The 15297-nt window shown below is 35.7% G+C and overlaps 1 protein-coding gene across 16 annotated transcripts in view; it reads right to left on the bottom strand.

The window, feature by feature from the left end:
• The window catches only part of LRRIQ1 (leucine rich repeats and IQ motif containing 1), a 214479-nt gene that overhangs the window by 198962 nt on the left and 220 nt on the right, over positions 1–15297 (bottom strand). For 13 of the 16 annotated variants that reach the window (XM_023631410.2, XM_070254613.1, XM_070254618.1 and 10 more), the window contains exons 2-7: positions 10242–10386; positions 9025–9136; positions 4812–4903; positions 3502–3619; positions 2725–2948; positions 893–967 (exon numbers count right to left, since the gene is read on the bottom strand). In XM_023631410.2, the coding sequence (XP_023487178.2) occupies positions 893–967; positions 2725–2948; positions 3502–3619; positions 4812–4903; positions 9025–9136; positions 10242–10385 (765 nt within the window). In that variant the 5' untranslated portion in view covers position 10386. The remainder of the gene's footprint in view (positions 1–892; positions 968–2724; positions 2949–3501; positions 3620–4811; positions 4904–9024; positions 9137–10241; positions 10387–15297) is intronic. The other 3 variants (XM_070254621.1, XM_070254622.1, XM_070254620.1) reach the window with 2 other exon arrangements.

Raw genomic sequence — 15297 nt, 5'->3', positions numbered from 1 at the left:
TTTTCTATTCACTTCTCTTCAGTTTCACTAATGTTTTCAGCTGCTATGTCAAATCTGTTAAACTTATCCACTGAATTTTTAATTTTATATATGGAACTTTTCAACTCTACTTGTACACTTGATACTTCACTATAGATTCTAATTCTCTTTTTATATCACCTATCTGTTTAATCATCTTGCCATTGCATGATAGTTAGAGGTACTCTAATGGCTCTCCTAACTCCAACATTTGGATTACCTGCAGGTGAGCTACTATTGTCTTTTTTTCTTGTCATTCATATGAACCTGTCTCTTTACATGCCTAACCAACTTTTTTATTTAAAGATGGACAGTATAAACCTGTGTTCAAGAGTGTGCTTATATAAATAAAGAAGAGACTTGAAGAAAATACAATCAAGGGTAATACTGTTTATACTGTTTAGCTGGATAACAGGATTATGGGAAATTTTATCTACTTTATACTTGTAATTACTTCAAGTAATTTTATATAAAAACTATGGAGTAAACAAAAGTTAAAACTAAATAAATGTCTTAATCTTAAATTCAAAGGGGTTATTTAAAACAATTAGTTGTGTTCAAAACTGCAGTAACTTTTTATAACAATCCTCAATCATAATGAAATGTCCATAATAGTATGTTTCCTCAAACCTTAAACGAAATTTAGAATTACAATTTTATATAGACATGTTCACTCACTGAACCAGGTTATTTTCATTTTCAGGACATTCTATTTCAAGGAGAGTTTCTGATGATTAACGAATTTTTTTAAGTTTTAGTAAATTAAATCCTACACCAGCTAGGCAATATTATTTTTAAATGCCCATTTCAAACATAGTAATTTATTTCAAATGAAGAATAATTATTGTACTGATTAAAAACGATAAATATATACCTCATGTTGTTTAAATTTCTCTTTCCACATTTTCTCTTCTCTATGGAGTTCATCATTCATCTTGTCCTGTTCTTGCTGAACAAATATTATATTCAAATATTAAAGAATATTGTGTTCATTATATATGATTATCACAATATATACTTGTCAACAATGGTTAGAGATAACAATGCACCCACTGGTCCTCAGTTATTAGTAGTGGGATAACAACTTTAATCTCAACCTATAGCATCATATAAATGATAGCTACAGTTCCCATTTTGAGCACATAAAGATGTTTGTACCCTGGGAAAGTTGTTTTATTTAAGTATGTTTATTAACATAATAAAATACATTGACTAGAAATACTGTTGGACAATGCAAAAATTACAAATAATGATGTTTGTAAGATGGAGTTTGCATTACAATTTTTTTCTTGCCGCATCATTCCACTTAATTCACACAATAAATCAGTGGGTAATAGTTTTCTTTCAACAACTCTTTATTAAGACCTATTTGTTAAGTCTCTGCAGAATAAACAAAGGTCAGTAAAATATAATCTCTTTCCTCAAAAACTTTAATATGGAAATGCTATTGTTAAGTTCACATATTACCGCAAATTTAGCTGAATAGGTTTATCACAGGAGAAGAACTCTAAAGGATTAGGTGTTGGAATAGGTGTTATAATTAGAGGATCATGAAAGGTTTCATGAAGATTATATTTGAAATGACTAGGCTTTTAAGAAGTTAAGCAGACATTTTAGGCATTTAGTAAATGTTTTTATAGGAAAATGATTACAGCTCTGTTTCAGGAAAATTATAAGGTTGTATCACATAGAGTTAGAGAAAGAGTCAAGGAGACACTGAAAAGATTAGTGAGGTAATATTAGAGGAGCCCATATGAGAATCGATGAGAGCCTTCTGTAGACAGGGTGGCAAGAGTGAGAAGAAATGCAAAGACAATGGAAACATGAAATTGCCACAACTTGCTATATATAAAGGAAGTGGGAAATAAAGTGGGATATAAAGGAAGTAGGAAAAGTTCTTTAGACATTATCTTAATATGAGCTGCAGGACCTTTTGATGGGATTTAAGCAAGGAAATAACTTTAAAAAAATATATCCTTCTGACAGCACTATGGTGGATGAGTTTGTGGAATATAAGACGAAGAGTAGTGAGCTCAATTAGAGAGTACAGTAAATATTTCAAGCCAGACGTCAGGACACCCTGAACTATGGAGTAGCAGTAGATACATGCATGAGAAGACGGCTAATATAACTATTAAAAGGAAGCAGATAACAAAAGAGAAGGAAGAATCAAAAACGGTCCTCATCTTTCCAGCTTAGACTATGATGATAGTGGGGCTCATCAAAATAAAGAACACTAGAGGAGGACATTAGCTCAGTTATGGGGGTGAGGCACAGACCATCACTTACATGGTTGAACCACTTCAACCAAATAAGTTTTACATAATTGCCATGTATATCAGACCACATAGGAAGGACATTGAATGATCAAGAAAATTCTGTTGGCTTTTTCTATGATTAGAAGGGTATAAAAAAAGCAAGTTTATGTTGTAAATGTCATCCTTCCTAGGATGATCTTCAAAACTTCATAGACTCTAGAGGACCCAAGATCCAAAGCAGTATCTGAAATTCCAATGAATTTCAATAACAACTAATCAAGGAGTCTATATTAAATACTGTTAATCCACAGACAATTGCTTCGCTTATCAGGAGTAACTGAAACCCACAGAACAAAGCTCAATCTACACTATACTCTAAAAACCAATACCCTTCAGAAGTAGCTACTGATTCAAAAAATGTATGAAAAACAAAAATTAAAAACTTTACCTTCTGAATATTCTCTAATTTCTTCTTTTCAACTTCAAATTGTTTCATCCAGCAATGTCTCTTTTCTTCTTCTTCTTGAAATTGTTTTTCTTCTCTCTCCCTCTGGGCTTTGAGAGTTTCTTTCTCTTGGTCTTCTAGTTCTTTCTGTTTGTCTTGCCAAGCCTCAAAAGACTGCTTACATCTTTCTTCTACTTCACAGTATCCAAATTCTATATCAGCATCCTCTGTATTCATGAAGAGAAGTAATATTATTATTCTTAAAATCAAACCTGTCAAAAATGATTCAACGAAAATTATAAAAGTAATTTCAAAATGAAGAAATAATGTCAACATATTACCAAAGTAAAAGTGATAACATGCAAAAAGAAAATACATTCTTGAATATACCTGGAAATTCCATTGCAGTCATATACATGGAAATTCCATTTCAGTCAATAAAGAAATCACATAACTTGCCTTAAACTATTCCACAAAACTTAATACAAAAATATAATGTGTAGTTAAGGGATATTTAATAAATTCAAGGCTGGGTATATCTATTGCAGTCAGCTATATATGCGGAAAAATTTTAAATATATTTAAATCAAGTTAATCTAGGAAGCATAAAGAAAACTATGAGAATATGTAACTAAACAAATATAGTCAAAGTGTAATAATTTTCAAATACTGTGATTGTATTTTTCTAAATGTCAAAAGAAAACTGTCTAAATTTTTTTCATATAAATATAGTCAATCACATAAAAATTATCAAAAATATCACTGAGCAGTTTGGTCCACCTGGTAAAACATGTTCATTCACAGGCGAGTCATGAGGATCAGGCTCTGGAACAGAATCAGGACTGCCACGATGGGTTTTATTTCTCAGAAATTCTTCTTTTTCAATTTCAGATAACATCTAGGAAGTTAAAAGAGTACCAATGATTAAAGAAAACCTAAATAGAGAGTAAAGCCATCTTTTTAATAAGATACTAAGTATTTATAGACACATATCAAGAACTTTATTTACTTCAAATCTTTCTCAAATACAATTCTATAGTACATTGATAATTATTCTCTTCGTGGAGAATAAAAATGTCTTCCCAAGCAAGCAGACTATTTTATCCTCCCTATGTTTTTCAGAATTCTAATCACTCTCTAATATTTAACCACAATATTCAATTAAACTGCCTGATAATCATTTCAAAATATTTCTACTAATGTTTGTTTTCTTCCTAATATATTTCTGACTTTCTTACCTGTAGTGATTTCTCACATATAGAAATTAATATATTCAATATGTTTAAAAAATAGAACTATTCTCTTAACACGAATAATGCACAAGTCATAATTTTGACTAATACTTTTCAATAATTAGACTTCCACCATACTCTAGTTGGAAAGATACATGACATCTATTCCAATTAAGTACCAGTATGATGATTCAAAATTAGTATTTCAAGTTTGATGTTACCAAAAGGAGAATAAAAGACATACATATAAGTAATTTTCAGATTATGTCAAACATCTTAGGGAGCAGGAATAGAGTTAGATAAAATTAGAGAGAGTTAAGTAAAATGAGAAGTAAAAATGAGTCCAAGATGCTGAACCTGTAGATTAGATTTTCTCTGAAATATATTTCTGGGGGTTTTAAACAAAATAGGCTCCCTTTTACTCATTTTTTTAGGGATTTTTTATTTGTATCTTTTTAAAAAACAAACATAAGATGTTCTCTATTTAAAATTTCCATAGAGTATTTAAAGTCTCTGCTGGAACACAGTACATTCCTAAGCAAGGTAATAAACACCACAATATATTCATTGTTTTCCTCAGAGTTTTAGGGAAAAAATATCATGCAATGTATTTTATCTACATGCATTTTAAATTCTCAAGTATTGATGGTTCAAATCACTATTTCTAATACTTTTAAAGATTGACATTTGAGTTGGTTTATATTATGTGCCAAAGGAAAACATAAAACCAAAAGTGATTTGATTAAAAATAATTAAATTTTTAACTTTTAAATCAGTGAACTATCATCTTACATAAAAGGAAAAGGTAAATTTCTAACTGTACTACTGAGCACTTTCAGTCAAATGTTGAACATATACCTTCATTAACTGTTCCGGATTTGCCTTATCTTCAGTTGATAATTCTATCTTTAAATGCACATGATTATTAGAAACTGTTCCATAACTATAGCCTAGAGAAAGAAAAAATATTATAACTGTAAATATTAGAGTAGGGCATAACATGTTAACATTCCAAACCCTTCCTATCATCCTTTAATCTCAAATTCTTAGTATATTCTTGATCAGTAACTCAAAATTTTTTAAAAAATGAAGAATAAAGAACAGAGGAAATCCGTACTCTTTATTCTAAAAATAAAAGTTACTGGGGCTGGCCCCGTGGCCAAGCAGTTAAGTTCATGAGCTCTGCCTCAGTGGCCCAGGGTTTCACCCATTCAGGTCCCGGGTGCGGACGTGGCTCTGCTCATCAGGCCATGCTGAGGTAGCGTCCCACGTAGCACAGCCAGAAGGACCTACAACTAGAATATACAACTATGTACTGGGGGGCTTTGGGGAGAATAAGAAGGAAAAAAAAGATTGGCAACAGATGTCAGCTCAGGTGCCAATCTTAAAAAAAATATATATTAAAAGTAAAAGTAACTAATTTTTAAAGCACTTTAACTCTTTATCATCCTTCATATGCTAGACTGAAGTTTATTTTCCATGTACACAGAATAATGTTGTGTTCAATATTGCAATGACAACTTGATTAGAAATCAACAAAGGTTCAATTCTATTTCCCACAAACTAGCAATATAATCTTGCATAAAATATTGAAAGCACTTTAATAAAAGTATTACTTTAAAAGATTATAATTACTAGCATGTGAATGAAGTGAACTTTCAATCCTGATTTTACGAGTTTTTGTTGAATTTATCTTTTTATCATCTGGGAAGATGTAGTTATGTTTCTTTTCCTTATTCAGTTAACGTTATGATAATCATGCTATCATGATAATGTTCCCTAATAGTAAACTATTTTTAATAGATGACCATTCTGCCATTAAACCAACTATTCACACCTATTGTGTCAGATATTATAGATTTTCTTCTTCAACAGCTGTTCACAACCTTTCCTGGATGCTTTTCTTTGTGAGTGGCTGAAAAGCAGAAAATAACCTCCGGGTTCCTCTGAAGCTAGGTTTCTGAGGGTGATTTAGGTTCTGCCAATTGAGACATTTGCGTTGTCTTGATTTTCATAAAAATGTTGTGTGAAGAGAGGCAGGGAGCAATATTTTCATTTTCCTGACCCCAACTATGATAAAGGGAGCTTGGGTTGGAGACAGGAGTGTATAGTAGAGAATTAACATTGCTGAATTTCTTAATTATATCAGACAGCAGCTCCTGCAGCAGCCCAGTTCTGCTATATATGTGTATATTTTTTATGTCTTGGATGTTCATCCTAGAGTCTGTTTCTTCAGTTCTATTAACAATTCTGTTATTTACTGTAGTAGCTAGTCTCTAAAGATGTCTCTCCCACACTTTCTGGTATGCACATGCTGTATAGCTCCCACCCACACAGAACCTAGCTGACCCTGTGTAACCATCAACGTGAGGTAGAAATGACGTTGCATGACTTCTGAGAATAGGTCATAAGAAGCCTTACAAGGTTCCGTCTCAGTCTCTTAGCATTTTGTTAGTGGGATGCTCCTTCTCAGAATCCAAGAGCCATGCAAGCCATAGGGAGAGACCACATGTAGATGCCTCGAGATGACAGCCCTAACTGAACTCCCAGCCAACAATTAGCATCAACTGCCAGCCATTTGAGTTAGCCATCTTGGAATTTCAGTCCAGTAAAGACTTCAGATGACTTCAGTCTTAATCAACATCTGACATAAATGCATAAGAAATCCAAGCAAGCAAGAACTGTCTAGCCAAGCCCAGTCAACACACAAAACTATAAAAGATAATAACAAATTGTTATTTTAAACCACTGTTTGTTTTACAGCATTAAATAATCAGAACATCTACTCTACCCATAAAAACAAACATACAAATACCCCCCACAAAATCTTACTGCTTGAAGTAGTTAAAATAGCTTCTGTTTACAACTGAGAGCCCTAATCAATACAACCTTGTTCATAAATGAAATTAGCCTCTAGTTAATTTACGAATTGATGGCTATAATCTGTAGATTTTTTCCTTGATAGAGTATAAGAATTCAACTGCAAAATTATTCCTAGTTTCTAATTTGAGAAGAAATTCCTTTCTACCTTCTTAGCAGATTACTAATTTAATCTTTTCAAAAAATTTTAATAATGTGAATTTTCTTGGAAAATTATTTTATTCATTGAGACTATCAAATCTATTTGATTAGAACTGTACATGATATCTCACAGTTTTATAAACCACTGCTCTAATTGTAGTTATATAACCTTTTATGTAACCAATTTTCTTTTCTCTTTTTTTTTGGTGAGGAAGATTGGCCCTGAGCTAACATCTGTTGTCAATCTTCCTCTTTCTGTTTGAGGAAAATTGTCCCTGAGCCAACGTCTATGCCAATCTTGCTTCATTTTGTATGGGGGACACTGCCACAGCATGGCTTGATAAGCGATGAGTAGGTCTGTGCCCAGGATCTGAACCTGCAAACCCTGGGCCACCAAAGCAGAGTGCGTAAACTTAACCACCATGCCATTGGGCCAGCCCCTGTTACTAATTTTCTATAATTGTATTTTCTTCAATTTTTTTCATAATTAGGCTATATAAAATTGCCAATATATTTTCACTGTATAAACCTCAGTAAATATAAATAAATAGACCATTAAAGTCCCCATAACTCAACTATAGATAATCACCGCCAAAATTTGAAGAGTCTACATATAGTAAGTCTTTACATATCCATTCACACAGGTGCTCAGGACAAAAATCTTGGAGCTGATCTTTTCTCTTCCGTTCATACCAATCCATCAATAAATCATTTTGGTTCTTTCTACCTTAAAAATGGTTTCCAGAATATGACCATTTTTCATCATTTGTACTCAAATCACTCTCATCCACACCATAATATTACAATAGTCTTTTAGTAGATTCTTGCTACCTCAGGGCATCTCCTCTAAACAGTCACCAGAATGATTGTCTCAAAATATGTCAGATACTGTCATTCCTTACTTGGAAGCCTTCACATATGCAGAATGGAATCTAAAGTCCACACTGTGATTTCCAAGAGCCCTATATGATCTGATCCCTTGTATTCTTGGATACAACCACAAAGGCTTACCGTTCTTCAAACATATCAAGCACACTTAGTGTGCTTTGGCCTTTAGAGTGTCCTCCTCTGAAACACCGGCTCTCTAGATATCCACATGGCTCACCCTCTCACTCTTCGAGATATCTATCTGGCTTTCCTTCTCAGTCATTACTTAAATGTCACCTCCTCAGAGAGGCCTTCCCTGACTTACCCTATCTAAAATACAACCTCCCATCTTCATCCTCTTATCTTCAAGTTTTTCCTTCACAGAAGTTATTATTATTGAAATATTACATATTTATTTATTTGTTTATTGTTTGTCTCCCCACACTAGAATATCAGAACAGAAGAACATAACCTTTGTCTATTTTGTTCTCTGTGGAATTCTCAGTAGCTAGAATAGATCCTTTCGCACAGAAATATTTGTTGAATGAATGAATATCTATGAATACCCACATTATAACTTATACTAATATTTGCATAAATGCCGTTGAATTTTATAATGTTTTAATAATACATCACAAACATTTTTTATGTTACTAAATATTGTCTAAGCCACCTTTCTAACGGGCTATTATTGGACACACCAAAGTCCAATTGAATACTCAGGTCGTTGCCATTTTTCATTATAATTCTAGTTAAACTTTCAATCATTTCATTTTCTTTGAATAATTCCAGAAGTAAATTTGCTTAGTTGAACCAATAAAGATTGTTAGGCTTTTGGCATAAATTATATTTTTATCCAAAAAGATGTATAAACTGATACTTCTAAAATATTCCCATGATTATTTTTCTTTTCTTCAGTGTAAAGTAAAAGAATGTCTGGTTTTAACTCGGACTAGTAAAACAAACTGTTGACACTGGTTATTTATTGGAGACATAGGAAGGCAGTAATGAAAGTGAACGAACTAAATTGAACAGTCCACTATCCCATAGATATTACATTAGAGATAAATGCACATACATGTATATAATGAAATAAAAACTTCAAGCAGTTTAATTTTCTAAATTATAAATTATTCTTACTTACAGAAAACTTATCTGCCAAGCAGATAAAAACTGTACTTACTTAAAACATCAGGATCTTCCAAGTCCTGAAGAATGAGCTCTTCAACAGTTTTACTCTTATTCTTTATGACGTCAATACAGTGAAGAACTGACTCAGGTAATTCATCTACATCCTGAAAATTTGAATAATGAAAGAAACCGTAAAATTGTTTATTAAAACTATGTATCAAAAATTTGATAAAAATTTTGATATACCAAAAATTTGAGTAAAATGTGTAAAATGAGGTAAAAGGGTTCCATGTAAAGAGCATACTTCAAACAAATATATTTTGTTAAAATTTGCTTTTTATTTTCAGGTAGTTATAAATTACATCCACGATTCTTTTGGATTTCACAATCAAATGAAGAATTTCAGAATTTTTTGTCTCAAATTTGCTGTGGATAAAAAGACAATATTATGTAAAAATATAAATTTTTCCAAAAGTAAGATGTTTATTACTGTAATCCTAATTAAAAATCGAAGTGTAGTTATTTTTTGAAACTTGACAAATAAGTCTTTTTGGAAAAAGTTTAGTTGAGAAGATTCTGAAACAGCAAAACAAGTAAAGGAATTTGATTCATTTGATATTTAAAAATATAAAACTACAAAGGGAAAAAATTAACAGAATAATGGAATGAATAGATAGTCTTTGATAGATTACATGTATATAACAACTAAATATATACAAAAGATATTAAAAGTCAATTGAGAAGAGATGGATAATTCAACAAGTGATACTGGGAATATGAGCTAAATATATGCAGCTAAATTACCATTGGATTAATGATTTTGATGTAAAAGAATGAATCCATGAATAAACTTTCTAAGCATATAAACATTGGGGAAAATACACAAATGAAAAGATAACATGCTTGATTTCAAAAAAGTAACTATTTCCATAGGTCTAAAGATTTCACATAAATTTTTCTTTTCCTGTATATCTAATCACATTAGAATGCTCACGATTAAGTAAAAACGGCAGGATGTAAATACATATGTGTGTATATATACTATAATCTCAATTTTGCAAAAAATACACATATATACATGTGGAATTATAGGTGATTTCTATCTTCATCATACTTTTTATATTTAAATGTCTATCTATATATATTGTTTAAAGGTGATCCTAAGGTAAAATATGAGATGAGTATACAAAATATATTAAGAAAAGTAATTTGTCTCCTGAAAAGCTTACTCCAATTAAAGACTCAAAAATCTGACTCTTTAACACTCACTGTATCACTATCATCACTCTGGGTTTCTGATTTTGAATCACTATCAACATCATCTTTTTCCAAGGAAGAAATGCTGATTTTATCCAATTCAGCTTGTATTTCTTCTTGGAGCTTTGCATCATCGTCGTCATTGTCTTCCATCATCCTTCATAGTAAAACACAGAACCATTTAAAGAAAATTTCGAAGAGGCTAATATGCCAGTAAAAGCTACAGGTTCATTAACGTGTGATATCAATCCAACAGGTTCTATGTAAACATGTTTTAGCTTAACAAACTTGTCACACCTTATTATAGTTGTGCCATATATTACAGAATATTTTTTCTCTCTCCATTCATTACTTCTTTAATGTTTGACTACAAAATGATCAACTCTAATAAGATTCTTTTAATTTTCTAAGGGAAAAGTAACATGGAGTGGACTGGCTTACCTTTCTGAACCAAGAAACTTCACAGTAAAACTCATCCTCATCATAATGGGAATAATTTTAGGCAAGATACCTTTGAACAGCTTGAATATTCAGAGATTAAAATACCCAGAAGAGAATAACCTAAGTCAATAAATGGGGAAACACATGGCTAGTTTCTACTCATAAACTCGAGTTGTTACTTTTAACAGAGAAAGCAACACGTTTTTACCAACAATAACATGTTGTAATAATGTATAATATATGGCTTATAAGACCATTTATTTCATTTAAATCTTTAATATTTGTAATAGATAAAGGTCACGCAGTAGATTACATATATCTTCACACCATCATCATTATCATCAACCACCATCAGTAGATTCCACGTATTGAGTACCTGTGACAAGCCAGGCACTAGAAGACACTTGTGTGACTGACAATATTCAGAGGAAGTTAACAGGTTAAAGCTTATTACAGTCATGATACAGATGAGAAAACCAAGGTTTGAAGAGGTTATTTAATTGCATACAGTCATTATGCTAATACATAATAGATGTAGGATCCTAATTCCAAAGCCTGTGCTCTTCCCACTACCAAATGGTCTCCAAACTCAGTCAAGCTCTTCATCAGCCCAGCAATCCTTGTGAACATGCCCTAGTCCAATAGTCTTCAAATTGCAGATGACAATTCGTTAGTGGATCAAGAAATTAATTTTTAGTGGATCTTGATCATCAGGTTTTAATGTTAGGAAAGGAAAAGTTACAATAGGCCAGAAAGGAAACAATAAGTATACTATAAACACTAAAGATAAAAATTGTTGAAAAAGACATTTGTTTCAATTATAAGTATATATATATATACACGAATATATAGACATACGTATACATATATGTATATATGTACCCATGTGTGCATGAGCTCCAATGTAGTATTTTTTATTATGTGTTTGTTTTACAGTGGGTCTATACTCTAGTATATACTCTAGTAGTCAGCTGTTATTTTATTTTCCAGACTGACAAACTTTAATTCTTTCCTCAAGTCCCACCATTGTCTTCTTGGCCCGCCTTTCCTTCCTTCTACCCCTCCCTCCCTCCTTTCTTCTTTTATTCTTCCCTCCTTCCTTCCCTCCTTCCCTCCATCCTTCCTTCCCTCTCTCCTTTTCCTCCTTCCTTCCCTTCCTTCCTCTTCCTTCATTCCTTCCCTCCCTTTATTCTTCCCTCCCTCCCTTCTTCCCTCCTTCACTGCCTTCCTCTTTCTTTTCCTTCCTTTACTCATTCATCTCAAAATCAACTTTTTGGGAGCCTACCAGGTGCACTCCCAGCAGTGCTAGGTGCTACAAATAAGACAAGTAATCTGTTTTCACAGTTTATAGTCCAGTTAACAAAAAAATGAAACACCCTCATTTTTCTATTTCTTTTCCTGAAATCTCTTCTTCCTCATCTTACTAGGAGAGGAGCCCCTCTTCCTTAACAAAGTGTAACTCTTTTCCTATGCTCTGAATCTGACAACTACTCACCTACTGAATCGCGCTCCATCCACTACTCCTTCTGTTTACTGTCTCGCCATACACTTTTATTCTACTGGCCCCCTCTCCACATAAACACAATCAGTTCACTCCCATCCAAAAAAAGATACTTGTGCCTGCCTTTCTTCTAGTTATAGATTTCACAGATAAATGATTTACTTGAACTGATCTCCACATATTGCCAAAACTCTTGGGCATTTATCCCAGAGAAATGAAAATCTATGTTTACACCAAAACTTGTACACAAATGTTCACAACAGTTTTATTCATAATAGTCCCAAACTGGAAACAATCAAAATGTCCCTCAGTAGGTGATTGGTTAAACCAACTCTAGTCCATCCACACCATGGAAACAAAAGAAAACATATTATGTGATTCCATTTATATAACATTTTTGAAATGACAAAACTTTATAAATGGAGGACAGACTAATGATTAGCAGGAGTTGGGGTGGGCAGGGTCGGAGGAAGGTGGTTATGGTGATAAAAGGGCAGCACTAGAGAGCCTTATAGTGTTGGAACTCTTCGTATCTTGATTGTGGTAGTGGATAAGTGAGCATATTTATTTTATTTATTTACTTTTTTTTTTTGCCCCACCGCCCCGTCAGCCCGCAGCCCCTCCCGGCCCCTCAGCCCGCACCCCGACACAGCCCCGCCCGCTGGCCCCTCAGCCCGCACCCCGACACGGCCCCACGCCCCCTCAGCCCGCACCCCCACGCGGCTCCGCGCCCCCTCAGCCCGCACCCCGACACGGCCCTGCGCCCCCTCAGCCGGCACCCCCACGCGGCCCGGCGCCCCATCAGCCCGCACCCCGACACGGCCCCGCGCCCCCTCAGCCCGCACCCCCACGCGGCCCGGCGCCCCCTCAGCCCGCACCCCGACACGGCCCTGCGCCCCCTCAGCCGGCACCCCCACGCGGCCCGGCGCCCCATCAGCCCGCACCCCGACACGGCCCCGCGCCCCCTCAGCCGGCACCCCCACGCGGCCCCGCGCCCCTTCAGCCCGCACCCCGACACGGCCCCGCGCCCCCTCAGCCCGCACCCCCACGCGGCCCGGCGCCCCCTCAGCCCGCACCCCGACACGTCCCCGCGCCCCCTCAGCCCGCACCCCCACAAGGCCCTGCTGGCCCCTCAGCCCGCAGCCCCTAGCGGCCCCGCGCCCCCTCAGCCCGCACCCCTCTCGGCCCCACCGCGGCGTCAGCCAGCAACCCGCACCTCCCCAGCCCTCACCCTGCCGTCCGCTGCCTACTTTGAAAGCGCCCGGAGCCAGTGAGCATATTTAGATGCAAAATTATATATAAGGTAATACACACACAAATAAATACAAGTAAAATTGAGGAAATCTGAATGAGATCAGTAAATTGCATGAATATCAATATCCTGGTCGTGATATACTATAGTCCATAAAATATTACTATTGGGACTGGTCATGATATTATACTATAGTTTATAAAATATTACCATTGGGAGACAGTGAACAGAGTGTACAAGGGATATTTCTGCCTTGTTTCTTAAAACTGGATGCAAATCTACAATTCCCTCAATAAAACTGTAAAGATATCCTAAGTACTCACTAAGAAAACAAATAAACTATGATGGATCCATAGAATGGAATACTCTGCAACCCGGTTAAAAAATGAGTATCTAAGGGCTGGCCCGGTGGCACAGTGGTTAAGTGACCAGTTCTGCTTTGGCGGCCCTGGGTTCGCTGGTTCGGATCCCGGGTACAGACATGGCAGCGCTCGGCATGCCATGCTGTGGCAGGCGTCCCACATATAAAGTAGAGGAAGATGGGCACGGATGTTGGCTCAGGGCCAGTCTTCCTCAGGAAAAAGAAGAGAGAGACAAGGATTGGCAGCAGTTAGCTCAGGGCTAATATTCCTTAAAAAAAAAAATGGGTATGTATACTGTATCCCTGTGGAAAGGTGACCGAAGGAATAATTGAAAAAAGGCAAGTGGCAGAAAAATATGCACAATAACATTTCTTTTGTGTAACTACACACATACACAGGCACACTTTTTTAAACAGAAGCTTCCTGGAAGAAATTGGGGAACTTTTAATTTTCATTTCATACATTTACATTGAGTGATTTTTTATCATGAATATGTACTATTATAATTTGAAATGCTAGTTTAAAAATACTCAATTTTACCCACAACCTCCCTCCTCCAAAGGAAAACAGAGCAAAATTTAAAAAAGAAAAGGAGTACAAAACGCTATCCTGTAATTAAACTTAGAGTGCAAATCAAAAGCTTTGTTAGAAAATTAGATGTTTTTTAAAGTTGTTACAAAGCAGAATGCACAGGCACACAGAACTTTATGTAGAAAGAAAGGCAGGAGAATAAGGCAAAAGTAAGAGTCATTTCTATCATATGCCCCTCTCTGCTCATCTACTGATTCTTTAGATCTGCCCTAATTACACACTCGAGCACATACGTAATTTTAAATTTTCTAGTAGCAGCTTTCTAAAAGTAAAGAGAAACAGGTGAAATTATTTTCATAATATATTTCACTTAACCTAATATAGCCAAAATCTTATTTCACCATGTAATCAATCTAAAAACTATTAATTATTAAGGTCAATATAAAAAGTTTACATTCTTGTTAGGCATACTAATTCTTCAAAATCTGACGTGTGTTTTACACGCAGCACATTTCAGCTCGGACTGGCTGCATTTCAAGCCCTCCACAGCCACCTGGAGCTGGTGGTTACCGGCAGGACAGCGCAGCCCGAGATGGACCCCCCTGTAAAGGGGCTACAGTAAACTACTTCGAGTTGGTAATAAGTCACTCGGAGTGGGCTAAAGGTGCCCAAAGTGGAAAATCTTAAGGAATTCCACCCTTCCACCCTTTACCACTGTAAAGGGGAGAAAATCTACTTGTAAAGGTAACCATAAGTTATATATGGAAAAAAAAGAAAGAAAAAGGAAGGGAGGGAGGGAACTGTCGCGGGGGGCGGCGGGGGAGTGGAGGATGGACCAGCCAAGCCTCCCTTGGTCCTCAGGGTGGACCTTCAATTTTTGAGGGAGCTACCGAAACCTCCAAAACTGGAGGGAGCCTCGGGCTCCGCAGACTCGCGCGGCCGCCCGCTCGGCCCGCGGCTGCCCCTTGGCGGAGAGGGGCC

The sequence above is a fragment of the Equus caballus genome, chromosome 28 (assembly GCF_041296265.1).
Source record: "Equus caballus isolate H_3958 breed thoroughbred chromosome 28, TB-T2T, whole genome shotgun sequence".
Taxonomy (NCBI): Eukaryota; Metazoa; Chordata; class Mammalia; order Perissodactyla; family Equidae; genus Equus; species Equus caballus.
The sequence above is the reverse complement of the archived record's forward strand: the minus strand, read 5'-3'. Positions and strand labels throughout refer to the sequence as shown.